Source organism: Myotis yumanensis, unplaced genomic scaffold, assembly GCF_028538775.1.
Source record: "Myotis yumanensis isolate MYYU_CA2020_CCGP unplaced genomic scaffold, mMyoYum1.0.hap1 SCAF_4, whole genome shotgun sequence".
NCBI lineage: Eukaryota > Metazoa > Chordata > Mammalia > Chiroptera > Vespertilionidae > Myotis > Myotis yumanensis.
The window spans coordinates 102,196,532-102,219,271 of record NW_027223755.1 but is presented as its reverse complement, the minus strand read 5'-3'; the positions used below and the strand labels follow the sequence as shown (position 1 = coordinate 102,219,271).

The window sequence follows — 22,740 nt, the reverse complement described above, 5'->3', positions numbered from 1 at the left end:
ACTTCTTCTTGCATTGGGGGTGACATTTCTGTGCTTATTCTCTCCATTTCAGATACTCCCCAGAGGCAAGACATCCACCCCCACCCCTATTACAGTTAAGACTGTTCTGAGGAGGATCCAGATTGGCTGAGCCCATCCTAGACTCCTCTCTGTGGCCAGGGTCATGGTCATGGCCCCCATGACAGAGAACAAATCAGGGCGAATGCCTAGACCCACATCATCGTCCTTGACATCCTCTTACTCCATTTCAACGGCAGTTCTTCACAGAGCCTATTGTCGGCTTTCCATTTTCCCTTCTTATGTCTGTCTGACTGTATTTGCTTCTGCGGTACAATTCTTACTTATAAGGCCAGTACCCTGTGCTTCTTTTTTCTTTTTTTAATATATTTTTATTTACTTCAGAGAGGAAGTGAGAGGGAGAGGGAGATAGAAACATCAATGATGAGAGAGAATCATTGATTGGCTGCCTCCTGCACACACCCTACTGGGGATTGAGCCAGCAACCCGGGCATGTGCCCTTCACCGGAATCGACCCAGGACCCTTCAGTCCACAGGCCGACGCTCTATCCACTGAGCCAAACTGGCTAGGGCTACCCTGTGCTTCTTGGTCACCAGGTTATAACTGCTGAAAGCCTCATCTAAATGCAGAACACTATGGTCATGCTAGAAATGCTTGGAAGCACCCAGGAGAGGCCGAGCTGTCTTGGGCCTCTTATTGATAGGTATGGGGCATGCTGACGTCAGCTGCTGCTTGATTGAGAGATTTTAGGGAAATCTGAAGACTGAGCCAGGACAGGCCATTCATATGGAAAAGCCGCTGCAAACAGCTTGGATGGGACTGCAAATTGGATGGGACAGGGTCTCAGGGAATCACCAGGGCAGATAAAACTGTGAGCCAGGCTGATGGAAACTCAGGTATGACCGTCAGTTAGCTCTGCGATGGGGGAAGGTCTCAGCATAGGAACAATGGCCCCTGCAAGCGCCTCTGTCTAGGAGAGAGCCACCCCCAAGTTCTTGCTCTGACGCCAGACAATACAGTTCCTCCCCATATGTCCCTGCATTCCCCGAGCCATTGCCTCAGTGCTGGAGCTCAGAGGGAGCAAGTCCATGTAAGTTCGTGTGCCAGCCCTTTAAGAGGAACTACTGCCTGGGTCTCCAGCAGCCTCTGCCACACTCAGCCACAATCCCTGCTAGTTTTTACAGCCTGAAGTTATGGGGACTTCTCTTCCCAGCTCTGGAATGCTGGGCTGGGGGTCTGGTGTGGGGCTAGGACCCCTTGTTCCTCACGGGAGGCCTCTGCAGCCAATATGTCCCTCCTGATTGAAAAAAATGCCACACGTGGGTGTCAGACCAGCCCATTTCATGCCTCCCTTCTACCAATCTCCGTGTGCTTTCTTCTTTACTTCTATAGTTGTACGACTTCCATTCAGCCAGCTTTCAGGAGGTTCTGAATGATGGTTGTTCTGTTTTTTAGTTGTATTTTGATGTGGTTGTGGAAGGTGGTGAGTACCGGCATTTACCTACACTGCCATCTTGGTTCTCCCTTAACTTTTCACTTTGAAACAATTTTAGACTTGGAAAAAGTTGCAAAAAAAGTACAAAGAACTTCACATGCCCTTTACTCTGCTTCCCCAATGTTCACATAACTGCAGCATGGCCTACAGATGAGGAGAATCAATGTGGGTACAATGCCTTTACTGACCTGAGGGCCTTACTCAGGTTGAGCTGGTTTTCCCACAGACACCCATTTTGGATCAGGATCCGGCATTGCATTTAGTTGTCGTGACTGCGAAGTCCTGGAACAGGTCGTCAGTTTCCTTTTTCCCCACTCTTCATGACCCTGACACTTTGGAAGGCTCCTAGACTGTTAGTTTGTGGGCTTCCTTAAGGCTTGCCTCCTCATGATTCAATTTTCTTTTTAAGGATAAAATAAGGTTTTATTTATAGTCTTCTAGTAAAGGGGACTGATTTGATTTTCATTTTGCATTTTTGCTAAGAGCACCGCAGGAGTGTGGTGCTGCCCTTGGAGCATCCTATCCGGAGTGCAGGGTGCAGTCTGCCTCAGTCCTGGTGGTGTGAATGTGCATCTCCTAGGTCAGCGGTTCTCAACCTGTGGGTCACGACCCCTTTGGGGGTCGAACGACCCTTTCACAGGGGTCGCCTAAGACCATCGGAAAACATATATAATTACATATTGTTTTTGTGATTAATCACTATGCTTTCATTATGTTCAATTTGTAACAATGAAATTGGGGGTCACCACAACATGAGGAACTGTATTAAAGGGTCGTGGCATTAGGAAGGTTGAGAACCACTGTCCTAGGTTCTCCATCACCAAGTTATTTTTAACGTTGATGCTGAGTCAACACCCTGTTTCTCATTGTTCTTCCACTAATTTTAGCCACCATTGCAGCAGCTTCCCTGAAATAACTGTTTTACAGTGATGTTTGCCCCGTGATGATCTTCTGACTCCATTATTTCTACATTTATTAATTGGAAACCCAGTGCAAGAAAAAGTGCTCCCTTCTCCAATTATGTATTTATTTGGCTTTTTATATTTGTATGGACTCAGGGATATTTAGACTATTCTATAGGTCATAACCCATTCTTATCATTGTTATGTTTTCCCTTTTATTTTTCATTTACGGTTGACATTATCATTGTTGATTTTGTTGCTCGAATTGTTCTAGATTTGGCCATTTATAACATCTTCAGGTTGGCTTCTGTGTGCTTTCAACACATTCCTATTGTACTTTGAGCATGTCCTCACTTCTGGCACCACAAGATATTCCAGATTCACCTGGTACTTTCCTTGCCCCAGATCTGGGAGCATCCATTCCTCCAAAGAGCCCTGGTTCCCTTTGGAAAGTGGGATTTAGAAGCTAAGGATGTTTGCTGATGCTGGGGTGCCATTACCTCTAGGCCCTTCACAGTACTTTTTACTGGCTTGGTTCTGATGAGAGTATCAACAATAGGTTCCCATGACAATACCTGAAACAACACAGATGGTGACTATGTTCCCTAGAACATAAATTCTTTTCTGAAAATCTAAGATGTGTTCGGCTTTTGCGTGGAGGTATTGAAGAATGGGACAGTTCATAGATGTACCACATTCCGAGCATAGTCTGTGTGATTCTCTTATTAAATGTTCAAATTTGTTATCCCTATTCAAATATAGAATATATTTTATGTGATGAAAGTGCTGAGGGTGCTTCTGAATGGTCAATGTCTTGTATTTTAAGATGCAGATGCACAACCCTCTGAACAGCCCAGTCATGTTCTGTTCTGATGAGCGTTTCACAGAGCTGTCTCATTCAGGGTCTCCAAGAACTATAGAAATTGAGCCATTTGAGTAATAAGCTTTATGTTTTTCCTGCTCTACGGACCTTGCCTCTTTGATATTCATTGCTTTGAGAGTTCTATCCCTCTGTTTCCATTGCTGCTCTAGCCGTTATTCTGATGAAAATCCGAATTCTAGGGAAGCAAGGTTGAAGTTGATGCACACATAAGAGCTGTGAAGAACACTTGATTGGTCACAGTGGTCCCCTTTCTCTGGAAATGTCTGCGTCGTACAGAAGGCTGCCTTGTTTTAACCTCTGTGCTCTTACCATGGGCTTATTTTCCAGCATGGAAAAGACTTTGAAGCAATCCAGAACAACATAGCTCTCAAGTATAAGAAGAAGGGCAAGCCCGCCAGCATGGTGAAGAACAAGGAGCAAGTGAGGCACTTCTATTACCGCACGTGGCACAAGATCACCAAGTACATCGACTTTGACAACGGTGAGCGTTCCAGGCTCAGTCTGGGAAAGCGGGGGGCAGGGTTGGGATCTGGTCAGGAGCAGTTTTTGAAACATCACAGGACACTCTGGTGTCATTCTTGCCCAGCCACTTTTTAAAAAAATATTTATATTAATATAATGTTAATGTATCAATATTTATTTTTAAATATACTTTCATATATATTTAACATTAAGAAAAAAAAACTAATTCAAGTGATGCCAGGCAAAAAGGGAAAATTTAAAGTGAGACGTCTGTCTGCTGTTCTAGTCTTAAGTATCACAGTCAACTTACTTTATTTTGGAAGAGAAGATGTAAAAGTTTTTTTCAATCATTCAGCAGGCAAGTATAGCCACTTATAAAAATAGAAGGGTGGGGACAGAGTAGGATATGAAAGTCAGAGGTTAAAGGGTAGAGCCAGAAAGAAATTTTCAAAATAAAATTAACAAGGTGAATGTTCCAGAAGAGGGCTATGAAGAGGACATGGTGGATCAGTCTGTTGGTCAAGTGATGATTCAACTTTTAAATTATCCTCTTGTTTTTTGTTGGGTTTCTTTGTTCAAATCTGAGACTTAGAGATGTTGACCCTTTGTTACAAGAGCCAACAGGAAATACAGGATCCCTTCCCTCCCTCGGCCTGCCTCCGCTGAAGCCACCAACCATCGCCTCCAGGGCTGGATGCTGGAAGAGTCCTCCATGTATGTGGACTCAGGACGACAGGGCAGCCTCCTCCTGTGGTTGCTGGGCTTGTGAACGCTGCAGTACCTTTTGGCTTTCCACATCTCTAACATGTTTTCCAACTATTTTGTGTACATGGCTCAGTGCACTCTCCTCTTTGCTTTACGGGTTTCCACTTGATATGAGGGTGTAATAACAGCTTCTTCCATGACTGTGATGTTTTTTTCTTGCCATTTAAAGTCGTTAATGGTCTTGTGAATGGTCTGGAAGGGCTGCTGGCCCTCCAGAGAGACACCAGCGCTGACTGCATAGGCCTGGCTCAGTTTTCCTCCTCTGTCCATGCTTTGCTGGCAAGTTTACTAACATTGAGTGATGCTAGGGGAGGAGGAGTTTCTGTTGGGTCATTAATTATTTCCACTTTTGAAGCATATTATAACTTTATGACCAAGATGTCTACATGCTTGGGCTTTCCACTAGAAGAGGGACATTTTAAAGCCAGCATTTTGGATTGGCAGTCGAAGGGTATTGCCCTGCCCTGAAGCCGCTGCTCCTGGCATGTCTGGCAGGACACCTGGCCCCTAATGCCGAAGTATTTGCCCGGAGGAGCCACCATCTTGGGAGAGCAGCTGTGGCTGGTGGCAGCTGCAGCGGGCAAAAGCCGGGCGCCCAGTGAGCACTGCCATGCCGGCCAGGCCAGTTTCACTTTCTTTAATCTTACTCTTCATTTCTACAGTTGTGGTCAAGGGCCATTCATTCCAGACATTTGCTTTTATTGACTTCACTTCTTTCTGATGCTTCTCTTCAAATAATACTTTTGATCCAGAATATGAGCCCTGGCTGGTGTGTTCAGTGGTTAGAGTGTAGCCCTGCGCAACGAAGGGTCTCGGGGTTCAATTCCTGGTCAAGGGCATGTACCTGGGTTGCAAGTTGATCCCTGGCCCCTGTTGGGACGCATGCAGAAGGCAACCAGTTGATGTGTTTCTCTCACATTGATGTTTTTCTCCCCCCCCCCCCCCCCCCCCTTCCACTCTCTCTAAAAATCAGTGGAAAAAATATCCTTGGGTCAGGATTAACAGAAACAAAAAACTGTGATAGCTGCAGTCAGATGACTCCCCCTTCGCACCTGTGCTGTGAGTCCTTCGTGGCAGCCTTCTCTCCCTCTCGTTCCCCTCCCTGCCCTGCCCTCTGGTGTTCTCCTGGCCTGGTCAGTGTGTGTTGGCCAACTGGAGTAATCAGGGCGGACCCATCAGGATGCCAGGACCAGGACTTCCTTCTCCAGCTTTAGAAAGACCCGGAGAGCTTGGATCAAGCGTCTCTTTTTTTGGTAAAGGGTCAGATGATAAATATTTTTGGCTTTTGGGGATTTACAGTCTTTATCAAAATGACTTCACTCTCCTGTCTTAGCTCATTGTAGATCCCATGTAAAGGAATGCATGTTACTGTGTTCCAGCAACACGTTTATTTACAGAAAGAGGCCCCGGGCAGGATTTGGCCTGTGACCCTGCCCTGGAGAAATTTGTTTGGGGGACGCAAGCTCCAGGCAGTCATAGTAGTTAGCTGACACTTTCTCTGAGTAGATTTCCCTTTGAATCTTCATGGACATCTCACCCACCTGTCATGGTTTCGCTGGGTCTACCTCAGAGCTTTTCAGACCTGCCCTCCCCACCTAGTCCCACTCGGTCCTTTTCTAGGTCATTGCTGTTCTCCCTCTTTCTGGTCTTGTTCTTCCCCAACCCACCCTCCACATAGCTTTATCCACACACAAGACCCATGTCTGCCTGTCCCCCTGCCTGAGCCCCCCTCCCCATGCCCTGTCCCATACCCTCATCCTACCTGCCTTGGCTCCCAGGATGGGGTTGCCACCCTCCTGCTAACCTGCACTTCTTTTGTGTCTTGACTCCTGCCACCCCTACTCTGTTGTCCTCCCTAACCCCATTCACCTTCCAAGACTCAGCTCCTATGTCAGTGCTCTCAAAAATCCTTCTGTGAATTCTCGAGCCCTCACTGCCACCTCATCATCTCATCATGGGCCTACTTTGTGCCCATCATTGAGCACATTTCATACTTTTCCCTGGGAGTGCTATCACCCTCACTGCAGATGAGAAAACCCTGGCTTAGCATTGGAGGCCCTGGCCCAAGCCACCCAGACAATAAGCTGAGGAGCTGTGCTCCATCAGCCATCATCTGCTCACCTTTATCTTCTGTAAATGTAATGTTTTCAGACCATCTCTTCATGTTGCCATAGAATTTCCCCATGTTTTTCATGAAATGTTAATTCTTTGAGTTGATGTTTTTTAAATGAATAAACTTTACCTTTCCTTTTGGACTTACAATCCACTTCTAGTGTTTTTAATTTATTTTTTAATGAGTTACTCTTTTCTTTTAAAAAAATAATTAATTTTAGAGAAAGAGAGGAAAGGGAAGAGAAAGATAAAAACTTCCATTTGTTCCACTTATTTATGCAGTCATTGGTTGATTCTTGTATGTACCCTGACTGGGGATCAAACCTGTTGGGCAACCTTGGCATGGCAGGACAACGCTCTAACCAGTGAGCTACTCGGCCAGGCCACTTCCAGTGTTTTTAAATAATGCAAATGTGGACATCTCTTTTCATACAGCCCTTTGTTCCTTCAAATGTACTTCCTCTAGGTAACCTCGTTCGGTTGGGATAGGTAAGTCCGTGTGGCACACGGGAGAGAATTAGTTTTAGCTCTTTGGCTCTTTCTATGTTGTCTTTTACATCGTTCTTTTTTTTTGTTTGTTACATATATTCTTTAGTTACTTTCTGAAAGTCAGTCTGTCTCATCTTGAGCGTCTTGTCATGAGCACTGTCTTCTGGAAGGATGAATGTCCAGCCTGCTGGCCTGGTGTCCGTCTGCTGCTTGCCGTGTTTCCCGTCTGGTCTGTCCTTGATAAAGGCAGGAAGGAGCACCTGGCACTCAAGTCCGTTCTTCTCACAGCAAGTTCCATCTTCACAGCAATACCCCATAGAAAGAGCTTTTTTTCTGCTGAGCTAGTTTATGGCTCCAGCAGGTTCTGTCTGGCCAGGAATGCTCTTGTTTATCACTAGTCATTTCTAGGTATTTTTCCGGCTTCACAGCCTTCCACTAGCCGCCTCATGCTGTCCTCGTTCCAGTCCCAGAGGACTAGTCTCAGGGTTTGCTTATGTGACCAGTCGACTGCCTTGGAGGAGGGCTCACCGTCCCAACTCCAGTTCCTCTAGTTGCAGGGCCTCCTAGCCAGCCTGTTATCTTTGTGGGGGAAACACAACACAAACAAAACATTGTATCGAAGACCTTTTAACAGCATATCTGTTTGTGAGATTGCCACTTTCTATAGACCCACGGAAATGGGCCGTCAGTGTCCACTTTTGGGGGGCAGTTCCTAGGTTTGACTCGGCAGGTCCTTCACTAATGTTCTTATTGGTTTGCTTTCAGTGTCCGCAAGACCATTAACATACGATTCTCTGCTGGCTTTGGTGTATTGTGGCAAGTTAGCAACGTTTTGTTCTTCCTCAGGTTGGCAGCACAGTGTCTGTATCTGTGCTGCTGTGCTCAGCCATGTTGTCACTGTTTCTCAGATCACTAGCTTATTTGAAATATCAACGCTGGTCGGGATCCTACTGAGTCCAGTGCTGTTACTAATATCTGTGGTCTTCACAGACAACCTCCCTACCTTTCTGGGTGTCACTCGGGAATAAGTTTTAGCCGTTTGGCTCTTTCCATGTTGTCTGTTACATCTTTCTTTTTTTGTTACATACCGTATTCTTGGGTGACTTTCTGAAGGAGAGCAGGCCCTTCATCCACTTGGGCTCCCCTGGGAAAGCTCTCTTCCAATGGGAAAGGCCGTCACCAGTGTGTGAGGATTGGGAGGCTGCTGGTGATAAAGTGTGGAGCCAGGGTGAGAAGACTCCAGGAGCTGTGAACTAGCCTGTTCTGTCCTTTCAGCGTGACCATGCTACTGGCAGAGTGGGCGTGTTGCAGGGGACGCTCAGATTCCCAGTGTAGATGTGAGCCCTCTTCAGCCCTTCTTCCAGCTCAGGGATGAAGAGAGGATGCGTCTGCTGCCCTCAAGTTCTGTTCCCACACTGCACCTTGGTTCCATGGCAAGCTCTGCAGGATAGACCCAACATGTCTTCCCTCCTTCCCTTCCTTCCCTTCCCTTCCTTCCCTTCCTTCCCTTCCTTCCCCTCCTTCCCCTACCCCTTCCCCTTCCCCTTCCCCTTTCCCCTTTCCCCTTTCCCCTTCCCCTTCCCCTTCCCCTTTCCCTTCCCCTTTCCCTTTCCCTTTCCCTCCCCTCCTCTCCCCTCCGCTCCCCTCGTGTTTCCCTTTCTCCCTCCTCTCCATCTCCTACCTTCTTGGCATCTCATAATGTCTATTTGCTGGTGTTGTCCTGATGTGCCCTCACAAGGAGTGCCTTCTTTCTGTTGAGCTGATGGCTCTGCTGAGGTTCTCCAGCTGGTCCTGATAATGTCTCTAAGGTGGTGACAGCCAGTTGACCATGTTAAGCCCACGGGCCCATCTGCCTCTTTGTGCTGCACTGGCATTTGCATCAGGGCTTGGCCCTGTCTAGCCATTTCTCAGCCCCTCTCCCAGCCCTGGATTTCTGCCTCTGGATTTGCTTATGCTGGACATTTCATGTAAAAGGAATCATGTCGCCTTTGTATCTGGCTTCTCTTACTTAGGATGATGTTTTCCAGGTTCATTCAGGTTGTAGCATGTGTCAGAACTTCATTCTTTCTTATGGCTGAATAATATTCCATTGTCAGGAAAGAATATATTTGTTTATTCATTGAATAGTGGATCTTAAGGTGTCCTGAGTTTTGGTCCCCTGTGAGAGTCCGATGAGATCTGTGAGTCTTTCAGGAGAACATTCCGGAACTGTTAGAGTGTGAAGTTGGCAGAGTCCTCGGCTCCTTAGAGCCTGTTGAAGGTTCAGAATCCTTGTTTTAGATTATTTATTGCAAGACTTATTCTTCATTTGCTAATACATTTTTCTTTTCCTTTTCTGTGATTATACTCCCACACAGCTGAATGTTAGGACTTTGAAAAAGGTCTCTGAGGAGGAACAATTGTGAGGGTGAAGGACAAATGACATGGGTTGCTGCTCTGAGATGATCTAAAACAGTGGTTCTCAACCTATGGGTCACGACCCCTTTGGGGGTCGAACGACCCTTTCACAGGGGTCACCTAAGACCATCGGAAAACACATATATAATTACATATTGTTTTTGTGATTAATCACTATGCTTTAATTATGTTAAATTTGTAACAATGAAATTGGGGGTCACCACAACATGAGGAACTGTATTAAAGGGTCACGGCATTAGGAAGGTTGAGAACCATTGATCTAAAAGGTACACAGACTGTGCTGTAGCTGGGCTTCCGAGTCAATTAGATTTGGCTTCACAGAATACAAAAACTCAAAATAACAGTGTCTTAAGCATGCCAAATTTTATTTTCTCATATCAGAGCGGCCTGCAGTGGGTGGTCCAGGGCAGGCACCAAGGACCCAGGCCCTCCTGTCTTTCTGCTCTGCCATCCCTAGCACTTCGCTGTGACTGAGATGACTCCAGAAAGCAGTTCTGAAGGAAAAATAAGCATAATTCTGCCCTAATCAGCCTCTCAAGGAACCTTTCAGAAGTCTCCCACTACACTTCTGCTCAATCCAAAGGCTGGGACTTAGTGGTGTGGCCATGCCTTACCCATATGTGTTGCTTCCCAAATACAAGTGGGCCTACTATTAGGGAACAATGGAGAGTGGGTATTAGCAGTCTCGAGCATTGGAGCTATGGTTCTAGCCCCAGACCCAGGTCATACAGATCAGTGGTCAGAGGAGACACAACAGGTCAGCTTCCACAGTTCCAGGTCTGCCCACCTCACACAGGGCTCAGGCTAATTCCGCAAATATGGAGAGAAGAGGATGACAAGCTTGGTGATGGTCATGTCCCAGCTCCTCTGCGTCCCATTTTCTCCTCCCAGGGGACATTGATCTGCCTGTTAGGACTAATTTTCTACGCACCCCCCGCCCCCCTATTTTTTTCTGGTTTTAACTTTTTATTTTGAAAATTACCAAAACAGCACTGTGCTCCCGTATACTCTTTGCCCATCTCCCCTGATGCTGATATTCTGTAGTTCCAAGGTGCAGTAGGCAAAACCGACGGATCAGCGGTGTGGAATGTTCCCCCAGCACTGTTTCTGTGCACAAGAGCTGGCCAACTCCAGAACGGCTGTGTTTTTCCCTCTTCTAAAACCTTATCATTCCTGTCTTTCATTTTAGTGTTCTCTCGAGGGCTGAAGAAGTCATCTCAGGAGCTGTATGGTCTGATCTGCTATGGCGAACTGCGCAAGAAGATTGGGGGCTGTGAGTACGAGCTGCCACAAGGCAGGGCCTGCTGTCCTGGCACTACTGGGTCTTGGTCCCAGTGGCTCTTCTGTTTTCCCTCCAACTTCTGTCTTAAACATTTTAATACACGGAAACAATGAAGAAGAATGTAATGACTGCCACATACCTGCACTTAAACTTCCCAGTTGGTAACCTTTGTTACATTTATATGTACTGTCCCTCCCTTTCTTCTCCCCCTTCACATACTTGCTTGTTTTCTGCTCAGCCTTTTGACTTTAAGTTGCAGACATCCTAGCGCACCCCTAAATCCCTCCCCCTCTGTCACCTGAGAACAGGACATTCTCCTGCATACCTACAGCCGTATTATCACACCCCACACATTTCACATTTATCAGACAGGGACCACAATCTTACCTAATATCCTGCCCATATTCAGATTTCCCAGCACTCCCCAGCATGCCAGTTGGGCACCTGTTGAGGACATCGTCCTGCTCGTAGCTGTGGTGTCCCTTAAGTCTTTTGACCCAGAAAAGCCCCCACTTTTTGGTCTTTAGTAACACTGGTACTTTGAAGGGTTAGGGCCCCTCCCTTTGCACTGTTCGATCCTCTCCTGTGACTAAATTCCCTTCAGATGTAGAGGGTGCTCTTGCCTTCCCTGGACACCTGTGCCCACTGCCTGGCATCCCTACCTTCCTCATGTAGCCACAGACAAGGGGGCGCACCCTTGCCTCCACACATTCCACTTGTCTGCCTGTCACACATCCACAGAGCCACTCTGAAGGTTAAATGAGATCATATGAGATGACCATAGCCATCATCTTACCAGTCACTTACTTAACATGTCACTGCTGAATGGGCAGGTGGCTGGGGGTGTGGAAGCAGCAGGAGGTTGGGGATGATGGGCAGTCACTGATTGCTCTGCACATCTGGCCTGTGTTGGGTGACCTCCCCTCTCCTAAAACAGGCAAGAATGTGTAAGAGGCTCTAAATGGAACAAGTGTCTGGTTCCCTACCCTGTCCTCTCCACAGTCTGAGGACTTCTTTGTAAATCCCTCCCAGCTTCTGCTTTGAATGGGTCTGTTCAGAGGGACTATTGGGCCGCATCTCCCTTGAGTCTCTACTTTCTCTTCTGCGTCCTTCTCTCTGCCCTAAACCTAAAGTGTTTCTTTTCATGGCATTGTGTGGGTACCACCTGCTTTGTTAATGATCCATGACCACTCCTCCATCCCTGCCACATCTGAGCCGATCAGCCACAGCCTCTCAGCCAGTCTCTGATTGCATACGAATCATCCTCCCGTTGGCTCCATGCCCTTAGCTTCCTGTCGCCCCTGGGTTATCACCTGGCCTCTGAGCCAAGGGGCCTCTGCATTTGGACTTCATCTCATCTCCATGCTGGGCACCCCTCCAGCTTGGCTGCTCCTTTCCTGATGGTAATGCCTGGTCATCTGTCTCAGCCCAGTTACATGTCACACGTGCACATGTTTAAACACACACATACACATACACACACACCCCCTGGTGTGGCTTTTCCCTCTGATCCCCCACCCACTGATGCAAATGATGGGATGCTGTTGTATCATTTCGTGAATCTTTTTGGTGAAGGACATGCTTCCACTTGCAGCCTTCTGCAGAATGCCCTGTACAGGGCCGCCTCTCATACCTGCTTAGCGGTAATGCTTTCTGGGCTGTTCAGAAAATGAGTGTTCAGGAGGTCAGAGCTCGCTTTTTATTCATTCCTTTTTCTAACTGAGATATCCAGGCATATGCAAATCTTGAAATAGTAGACTTTGAGTCCCTGCTGTATTCCGGGGACTTTGACACATATTACCTTGTGTAAAGCATCGTAACAGCTGTGTGAGATGGCATTGTTCCTGTCTGAAAAGGGGCCTGAGGACATTCCATTTTGATGAAAAACTAATGACTTCAAGCCTCCTTAGCTATTAAGTGACAAGGTTCCACGCTGCCTCCAGTCCTGATTTTTATACCTATGCTATTCCATCTGCCACAGCACCAATGTCAGGACAGGGTAAGGGGGGGACACTGGTTGCCTGTAGTACTCACCAGTTTGCTCAGACTGCTTTTCTTCGAAGGACAGTTTTTTGGACCGTGCCCCATTTGGTGACTCAGACCCTAAAGTTGGGGTGGTGCCAGCCTTCTGTCTGTCTGTCCCACCAGCTGGACACAGGGTGATGGGCCTTCTGTCTGTCTGTCCCACCAGCCGGACACAGGATGATGGGCCTTTTCCTCCCCTTTACCTATGAACTCCTTTGATCTTAGCTCAAATGTTCACAAACCTCCACAGCAGGCTGGGCCACCATGTCACACATTCTCAGCACTCCAGACCCTCCCCTCATGCAGCATCACAACTGCCTTTACACTCATGTGTGCTTGTTTGATTTATGCCCATCTGAAGGCAGGTCTGTGTGTGGCCTCTTTTTCAATGAGCAAGTCTGTAAGTTCGCTCTTTCCGGGGCTGTGCCTTCCTTCCTGAAGATCCATTTCATCTGGTACTGTTTCTCTTCAGCCTACAGAACTTTTTAAAATCTTTGTGTAATTGTGTTGGCCATGAATTCTTGTAGTTATTTATTTATCTGAAAAGTCTTTATTCTTAAGATACTTTTGCTGGGTGTAGAATTCTGATTTAAAGGTGTTTTATTTAAAAAAATATTTTTATTGATTTCAGAGAGGAAGGGAGAGGAAGAGAGAGATAGAAACATCAATGATGAGAGAGAATTATTGATCGGCTGCCTCCTGCACCCCCCCACCCCCACCCCGGGGATTCGAGCCTGCAACCCAGGCAAGTGCCCTTGACCAAAATCAAACCCTGGACCCTTCAGTCCACAGGCTGATGCTCTATCCACTGAGCCAAACCAGTTAGGGCTGAAAAGTTTTTTCTTTCATTACTTTAAAGATGTTCCACTGTCTCTGGCTTGTACTGTTTCTGGTGAGTGCACATCTGTGTCCTGTTCCTCTAGAAGAGATGTTCTTTTCTTTCTCTGGCTGCTTTTAAGGTTTTTGTTCTTGTCTTTGGTTTTCAGTCTGGCTGTGTATTTATGGCCTGTGCCCCCCCCCCCCCCCCCCCCCCAAAATATAGAATCATTCTAAAACTTTACAGTGAGCACCCAAACATCCACTGCCTAGATCTCCCATTACCTGGTTACTTGACTTGGTTTCCACATGTCCTGAGGACAGTACTAAGTACCAGGAGGGCAGAGGAAATGTGCAGTATCTGGGCCGATCATCCAGCGGACCCTGGGACCTCGGGCTCAAAGCTGACTAAGGCAGGCCCGCAGGTAACTAGAGGCCAGCAGGAGAAATGTGCACAGTGGTTACTTGAGGAAGGAGCCTCTAAACTAGCAGTTGAGGATGAGTGGAGGTTCAGCATTGCCCAGGGGTCTGAGAGGTTTTTGGGAAGAGTGATCATCTGTGCAGAGGCAGATAGTAGTCCCAGGAGAAAGTCTGGGTGTGTGGAGAGGACATGCAGGTGACGCCTTGTTTTGACTTTGTGGGAGGGGCTGCAGCTAACATAGGGGTTTTATTTGGAAGACCTTAAATATTCTGTTTGAATTCTACAAGAAAGTAATTATATCTTTACCAGTTTTGCTCCTAACTGCTCCAAGGTCATGTCTGTTTCTTTTTCTGTTTAAAGGTATGGATGACAAGAACGCCACGAAGTTGAATGAGCTCATTCAGGTTGGGTAAGTACAAATTATATTATGAGACACCACCTGCTCATGTTGGGCATTTGCATTTTTCTCTGAAATACAGAACTAGAAGTACTCATCTGTCCCTCCCACTCACCCCACCAGAGCTTCTGCGCTTTCACCCGGACCACTCCGTTCCTTGTCTTAGGTCAACTCCCCCACCACCCAAGATCTCTGCTGGTCAAAGCTCAGCTGTCCTGTAGGTCGAACTATCTCCTGGAACAGTCTTCACTGGCCTCTGCTGTATCCAGAGCATCGCCTTCCTGTACCTCTGGTTCTTGTCTCCCCAGCCCGGGGTTGGATGGCCTGTGAGCCCCTGTTCCTCAGGTGTGAGCTCCTGCTAGGTGGGGCTCGCTGTATATGCTTCTGCTTGGGCTCCAGCCCAGCACGGATGCTCTTGCAGATGCTCGTGTTGCATTCTCAAGGCTTTATTTCTATGAACTGCTGCCCTTTTGCAGCCAGTCATGATAGTAACTAGGATGTACATATCATCACCATGTGAAAGAGCAGACTCACTCCAACCCTCAGGAGTGTAGGTAGTCTTAACTACTGGTGGTGTTGGGCAAACGGAGCCTCCTGGATGTGTGTGGGGTATGATTAGGCAAGTAGGAAGAGGCCACCTGCCATGGCCTTGTGGATCTTTTGTCACCTCCCCACCCCATTTACCTGTTGTAGCTTCAGCATCCCATATTCCTTCCCACCCTTACACCTGCCCTGCATTTGTCAGGTGGAAGCTGTATTTGCTCCAACTTTAAACATTTTTCTCCTGGGCACATCTTCAGGGGCGGAGATGGTAAGTGTGTGCCTAACTCTATATGGAACTGCCAGAACTTTCCAGGGAGAGTTCCAGTAGCTCCTTTTGAACCATCCTAGTGGGTGTGAAGTGGTATTTCGTTGTGAGTGTGTGTTTTTGTTGATTGCAGAGAGGAAGGGGAGGGAGAGAGATAGAAACATCAGTGATGAGAGAGAATCATTGATTGGCTACCTCCTGCATGCCATACAGGGGATGGAGCCTGTAACCTGGGCATGTGCCCTGGCCGGGAATCTAGCCGTGACCTCCTAGTTCATCTGTCAGTACTCAGCCACCGAGCCACGCTGGCTGGGCTCATTGAGGTTTTGATTAGCATTTCCCCAATGACTAATGATGTTGAGCATCTTTCCTGTGCTCCTTTACCATTTTTATTTCTTCTTTGGTGACGTGTTTGTTCAAATCTTGTACCTATTTTCTTATGTTTGAGTTTAGAGAGTTCTTTATATATTCTAGACCAGCGGTCCGTGAGGTCCCAAAGGTTGGCGATCGCTGTTCTAGACACCAGTCTTTTATCAGATAGGTGATTTGTAAATATTTTCTTCCACTCTGTGACTTGTCTCATCATCTCTTTACTAGTGTCTTTCAAAGGGCAGAGTATTTAGTTTTGATTAGATCCAATTTGCCATCCTTTGCTTTTGTGGACTAAAGAGTTGTAGCTAAGAACCCTTTGCCTAATAAGGTCACAAAGATGTTCGCCTGTTTCCGTCTAAAAGATTTATAGTTTGACATTTAAACCCATGCCCTACTTTGGATTTTTTTTTATATGATGTAAAGTTTATACCTAGGTTTATATTTTTGGCCTATGGGTGTCCAGTTGTCCCAGCCTTTTCTGTAGAAAGGACCGTCATCTAAGGTCAATTGACTGTACTGTGTCTTTTTCAAGACCTTTAAGTCTGTTCTATTGATTTGGGTCCATTCTTTCACCAATAGACATCAGTTTTTTAGTACAAAGCAAAAACCTTGTACAGGCGAAACAGATGCGGGGAGAGTAAGTAGTACAGTGCCTTGATTTAAGACCAAAAAGCATTGCGTATTTAACCAACTTCCTGTCTGTGCTTCTCCTGCAGACCTTTTTCAATTAACTGTGGATCTCCTTTTGTTATAAAATTATAGAATTAGATAAAAGAGTAAATGAATTGAGAAAAGCTCCAAAATTGAATCTTATTACATTGGTCACAGACCCAGCAGCATGCTTATTGGATTTATCAAATAACTGCAGAGAAGAAAATAAACCTCTCAGAATGGAAAGCCAGACTCCCATGCACTTAGAGGAATTATTCTGTTGCCTGTTTTGTCAAAGTAACACTCAAGTGCAGGGGTTCAGATAGAATCCTCTGTTTTGTTACTTTCCATCAGAGGTAAGCTGGCCTGGCCTGTCAGTAGTCTCACCTGTCTTCCAGTCACAGGGCTGGTGTGCGAGGGCGGGGAGTACAGGTCATGTCCCAGGACCCGGCCAGGCCTTGAGAGGCCTTTTCTGTGTGAGCTTGAACATGGCTTTACCTTGTACAGGCTCCAAACTCAGGCTGCTCATAGAACTTCCATTTGAGAGAAAAGGAAAGGAATTGTATTCTCAGGATGGTTATTTAGTCATAAAAAGAGGACTGCTCAATTTCACTTTTTTTTAAAAAAAAGGAAGTCACAAAATAGCAGTTTAACGGAAAATGTGATCATCACAAACACAGGTGCCACATGACACAGCTCCACCTGCTCTTTAAGTCTTGCCTGCTACTGTTTTGTTTTGTTTGGGGGCAGATGCAACAAAAAGTGATGATGGGCAGGAAAGTCCACTTGTCCCCAGAGCCCTTTATTGGAGGAGGTTGTTTAAGATTCGACTTGGTGCTCAATTACTGCTGTTTGAAAGCTCTCCTCCCAATTCCCTCTTCTGTAGCACCTTGTGGCCCTGGATCGCCCATGAGTTCAGGTGGCTAAAACTCAAGCTTTGGTCTCAGTGGAGTGTGGTGGAGGTTCATGTGGACTCTTATCCTCTCTGAATTGCTCCTCCTGACAGAATTGGGGGGTGGGGGTGGGGGCGGGCGGCTGGCTTTCTGGGGCCACAGCTGGGAGTTAGCCAATTAGAAAAGTTGGTTAAAATAGAGTCATAAAACTTCATGACACCCATTACTGAGCACAACATGGGCAAACCTCCCTGTTGTGTGGATGCTGGAGAACAGAAACATAAACCTTTACTGCCCATGGTTTCTCTTCCCCCGTCTGCAAATCCACTTGCTAAGGTGACTTGGTTTTAAATAGAAATAAAAAGAATAGGTTCTATGTTTGCCTCTAGAAAACAGACAAACAAACAAAAAAAACAGTTAAAAAACAATATACACGGACCTTGAAACTTTAGTAAAACAGAAACCTACATTTGCTTACCAGACACAGCTGGCTGGCCAAGGCCTTTTCTTTGACGGGGCCCATCCTCAGAGTTCTGGGTTGTTTTTATTTTAGAAGCGCTAGTCAAGATGCATCACTTGCGATGAACCGTTTTCAAGCGGAACGAGCATAGAAATGCACGGCAGTGGGGCTGCAGGGTGCTTCCAGTCACCCTCAGTCTTTCACAGTTGTCTTGTCCGCACTCACTTGACTGCCATTTTAAAAAAACAATCTACCCTTATTGAGTAATTCCAAAGCATTCTAAGTGTGTTTATTAGAAGAAACTATTTTTGTGGCTTTTGTACTCGTTTATAGTGTTTCTTTAATTCTAACACTATCTAAAGTCCTGCCACAGCAGTGCTCACAGTGTCACTGGCATCTGTGACAGGCAGACTTGAAGCAGGCCCACTGACTTGATGCCCCGTGCCTGCTGGCTGTGAGTGCCCTATACCCCAGGTCCCAGTAGTATGGTTTCCAGAGGTACTGGGGGGCTGGGGGACATTGCTGACGTGAAGATGTGGTCTCTGAGTTGGGTTGAGGTCACATAGAGATGGGTTGAAACCTACTCACAAGGGATCCTGTGGAGGAAGAGGAGAGAAGGGTACATCATCTGGTATCTGAGGGGGTCTCACTGTCATGGGCTTTCCAGAGGGTCAGACAGCAGCTGATGCCGAACCCATCACCAGGCAGGAGGCAGGGCAAGTTTCCTGTGAATGGCAGGCATCTCCTTTGCAGTGTGAGGTGTGAGTGGGAAAGTATTGGACATCCAGAGCCATAGGGCTGAGCAGGAGCTCTGAAGGCCAGGAGGGGTGCCCAGCCAGGGCCCTCCCTGCGCAGGACAGGGAGCTACTGTTCATTAAGAGGTCTCAGCATTTCTTTAAAAATTTTCCCAGGGCCACCACAGTGCGTTACAAAGGAAGAAACCTGCGAATCAAAGCGCCCATGTGCCGAGCCCTGAAGAAGCTCTGTGACCCAGACGGTATGTAGAAGGTGGGCTGGGGTGGGGTTGGGGGCGTGTTTTCTCTTCTCCATTTAGCAATCGATAGGCCGAGCTCTGTGTCCGAGCATTCCTAAACCCATGAGCAATTCTTGGGTCCAAAGCAGTGTGTCCACTCACAGCATTCAGATGGAGTGTGAGTGGTGGCAGGAGGGAGTCCCGTGGCCTTGTGTGGCCCAGTCATTGCCCCGGCTTTGCGGGTACCCTAGTGGCCATGTTGGCGCCTCTCTGGGCACAAGTTCTCGTGGGCTTCTCTGCCAGCTCTGCTTCGCCTCCCAGGCCATTTGTCCATGGCTCCTCCTGACCGAGTTGTCTGGCCAACCACGTTGCCTTCTGCATGGCAGTCTGTTGGCCAGGCTCTCACAGCCCCTTCTTGTCGCAGGCCTGAGTGATGAAGAGGACCAGAAGCCAGTGCGTCTGCCCCTGAGAGTCCCCGTAGAGCTACAGCCACGGAACAATCATGCCTGGGCCCGTGTACAGAGCCTCTCCCAGAACCCCAGGCTCAGGTAACTGCCTTTGGAGTTTGGTAGGGAGCCAGCTGGGAGGGATGTGAACAGAGGGTGGTATATGGGTTCCCTCATGGACCCCTGAGTGATGCTCCAAAATTCCATGGGGGTAGGGTGAGGGTAGTGTACTGCTGGGGGCCTAGAGGCATGAGTCTCGCAGGTCAGGAGTGGATGCAGAAAGATGTCGTGATTAGCAAGTTGATGACTATAGCATTTTCCCCCATTCCCTTTCCATTGCCTCTTACCATTCCCTAAAGTTTGGTATCTGATTTGTGGATGGGGCACCACGGTGAGTACAGACCATTTTCCAGTTACACATTTTTATTTTTATAGATTGAGGTAAAAGTCACATAACATAGAATTAACCATTAGCCATTTCTAGGTATCCCATTCAGGACACTTGAGTACTTTCACAGTATTGTACAGCTACCATTTCTATTTAGTTCCAGAATATTTTTGGCACTCCAAAAGGAAGCCTGGTTTCCACTAAATAGTTGCTTCTCATCCCCCGCCCCTGGTCCTTGGCCCCCAGCAATCACAGATGTACCTTCTGCCTCTATAGATTGGCTGTTCTGGACGTTAGACATAAGTGGAATCTCCTATTATAGTCCTTTCTTTCTGACCTCTCACTGAGCATCATGTTTTCAGGTGCTGAGCATCCACATGGTGGTGTGTCTGTGCTTCGTTCCTCCCATGTGTATTTTTATTTCTCGGGGTTATCAAGGCTGGCCAGGCCTCCCCTTCTGACCCGAAAGGTGCTTATTAGAATAGTTGGGTGGGCTGTGCCCAGGTCCATGTTCTGGGTGAGATCTTGCACTGTGAAGGGTACATAGGTCTCCGCTTTATCTTCTTGCAGTTTCATATGAGTCTCTAGTTACTCAATTTAAAAGGTTCATTTTTAAGAAAAGGAGTCATCGTGGCTCTGGCCCCGCCATGGTACCTTACTCTTTATGGCATTGACTTGCTGCCAGCAGCCCGGGGGCTCTTCAGAAGGTTCTATCTCCATGGTAACAGCTTTCCTCTTCCCATTTTTGTTTCCTAAAGGATGATCGTGGAGCTCCATCGGAAGGTCTCCAGCCTCATTGAATTTTTGAAGCAGAAATGGGAGCTCCATGAAGTGCGAATTGTATCTTTTTCCTACTAAAGCAACCCCCCCGCACCACCACCACCATCATATCTACAGCATCTGCTGCCTCAGAATGGTGTCTGTCCTGCCTGTCACTCCCAGGATTGCACTGGGACCAATGTGGCGTAGCAGCTATGCTGTGAGATGGTATACAGCCAGAACTAAAATCCATAGCCCCTTTTCCTCTGGGTTTGGGGTGTGTGGTCCCCTTTTACCTTGCAGTGTTAGAACTCTGTCACAGCAGCCCTCCATGTGGTGAGTAACTACCATCTGGCCCTTGGGGTATGGGGTAAACATCCCTGGGAGCAGGTTGATCACATGACTAAGGATAGTGTCAGACGTCTCCCTAGCCAGCTCCCAGCCCTGCCCAGTCCACAGCAGGAACAGTGTGTGCTGGGAGTAGGTTCCTAAAGAAGGAAATACCTGAGTCATGCCTTTCCCAAGGCCCTGTGATGCCCAGGGGCGGGTGCTGCTACAGGTGGTTCCTTGACAGTGCGCTAAGCGAAAGACGCTCGCAGAGCGGCAGCTGCAGGATTCGTTTGTGGAGCCGTCACAGGAGAAAGTAATGCTGCACCTGTTCCCTGGGGAGAACTGTACGCTGACCCCACTTCCAGGAGTGGCCCGTGTGGTGCACTCTAAGGCCTTCTGCACGGTGCACTGGCAGGAGGGTGGCCGGTGCAAACAGAGCTCCAAAGATGCCCACACACTGCCTCCAGCTCAGATCCTGGGCATCCAGAGCGGGCAGGGTACAGCCAGGGGCCAAGTGAAGTGCCCAAGGAGCGGCACCGAAGGCAAGGGCGGGGGGCGGCCTCCTCCCTCCATGGACACTTCTCAGAGCTCTGGAGAGAGTTCCCCTGAAAGTGCCCTTGGGGAGGGGGCTGCCCCAAGCCTCAGCAGCCCGAACGCTCCTGACAGGCTTCCCCCTGGGCTCCAGGATGCTGGGGTACAGACCCCTACGGCAGCTCCTGTAGAGGTTGGGGACGGCCCAGCCCAAGAGCCCAGGGCCACGACTTGTGCCTGTGGCCAGCTCCCAGAGCTGGAGGACGATCTCTCTCTCCTAGACCCCTTCCCCCGCTACATGAAGTCCTGCCAGGACCTCATCCTCCCTGAGCCGTGCCACTGTGCAGACTCTCGGCTCTCAGCCTGTGTCTCCCCAGAGACTCAAGCCCCCAGCAGTGCAGAGGTGGCCAACCTTCCCCAGACCAGGGCACCGTCTCCTGTCCGTGGCCTATCTGGCCTGGAGCCTCAGCCCAGCCCAGGGCTCCATCCAGATGTTTGCACTAAAGACTCAGCAGATGCTCCTACGGAGGAGCCCCAGGAGAAGGTGAGCCCCTCGGACCCCCCGCCACCTCAGGGACAGCCTTCTGCCAAGCCTCCAAAAGATGTCCCTGCCAGCCGGCTGGCCCAGCAGCTCCGCGAAGAGGGCTGGAACCTGCAGACCTCCGAGAGCCTGACACTGGCCGAAGTCTACCTCATGATGGGAAAGCCAAGCAAGCTGCAGCTGGAGTATGACTGGCTGGCCGAGCTGGGCCCCGAGGGCCAGGCCCCTGGTGGTTCCCCACCTGCCGCCTTTCACAAGCAGCGCCTCCTCAGCTGCCTCCTGAAGCTCATCTCCACTGAGGTCAACCCCAGACTGGTGAGTGAGTGTCCGCACGGCTCTGTTGGCACCCAGAGGGCAATCAGGCCCAGCCCCATAGCAGGTGGTCAGGAGTCCCACTGGCTCCTCAGGGAAGGGCAGGAGGCAGGGATCTCAGTGACCAGAGAGACAGAGGTTCTCACAGACCATATTTTATTTTATTGAACGAGGCCATGCTGAGCACTGGCCAGGGCTTTGGCTTCTTGCCAGACAAGGGTCCTGTCCTCTGCTCTAGGCTCACACAGGGCTCCAAAGAGGACAGCAACCAGCAGGCCATGCCTGTTGGGCCTTGCCAGGCTCCAGTGATTCTGCTGAGCCCTGAGCGTGCCAGCCAAAGGGTCAGTGTACAGAGGTGAGGTGGCAGTCTTGGCCAGGACGGAGCCAGATTGGACTTTTTCTAGGTTGTCGGGAGGGTTGCAGGTTTCTGCAGAGGAATGACAAGGTCGAGTTTGCACTTCAGAATGGCTGTCCTGGGAGGACAGTGGTGGCACAGCCTCAGTGAAGGGAGTGGAGCTGGAGGGGGAAAATGGAATGCTGGGGCTGAGAGCTGCATGGTGTGGGGCTTAGCTTCGTGGGGCTGCACCCAGGAAACCTCTGCAGGCCGACCTCCGTGGGTAGCTGTCCAGGAGACGGCTAGTTGAAGTAGTCTGGGGCTCCTCAGGAGAGTCCAAGGTGAGTGGGTGATCCCTGAGCCCAGGGAGTGACCATGGTGGCCCAGGGAGGGGGTGGTCATGCCAGGTAGGCCATGGTATGTGACCCCAACCAGGGGAGGCTGATTGGCAGAGCT

At 48.5% G+C, this 22,740-nt stretch overlaps 2 protein-coding genes and 1 pseudogene across 3 annotated transcripts in view; 1 reads left to right on the top strand and 2 right to left on the bottom strand.

Moving 5' to 3' along the window:
- The window catches only part of IFT140 (intraflagellar transport 140), a 284,193-nt gene that overhangs the window by 118,624 nt on the left and 142,829 nt on the right, over window positions 1-22,740 (bottom strand). The window lies entirely within an intron of this gene.
- CRAMP1 (cramped chromatin regulator homolog 1) overlaps window positions 1-22,740 on the top strand; it is a 65,445-nt gene that overhangs the window by 20,169 nt on the left and 22,536 nt on the right. For both annotated transcript variants that reach the window (XM_070413319.1, XM_070413318.1), the window contains exons 4-10: window positions 3,627-3,780; window positions 10,735-10,818; window positions 14,450-14,498; window positions 18,582-18,667; window positions 19,068-19,191; window positions 20,236-20,317; window positions 20,820-21,953. In XM_070413319.1, the coding sequence (XP_070269420.1) occupies window positions 3,627-3,780; window positions 10,735-10,818; window positions 14,450-14,498; window positions 18,582-18,667; window positions 19,068-19,191; window positions 20,236-20,317; window positions 20,820-21,953 (1,713 nt within the window). The remainder of the gene's footprint in view (window positions 1-3,626; window positions 3,781-10,734; window positions 10,819-14,449; window positions 14,499-18,581; window positions 18,668-19,067; window positions 19,192-20,235; window positions 20,318-20,819; window positions 21,954-22,740) is intronic.
- LOC139008297 (protein LSM12 pseudogene) lies at window positions 4,486-5,068 on the bottom strand (annotated as a pseudogene).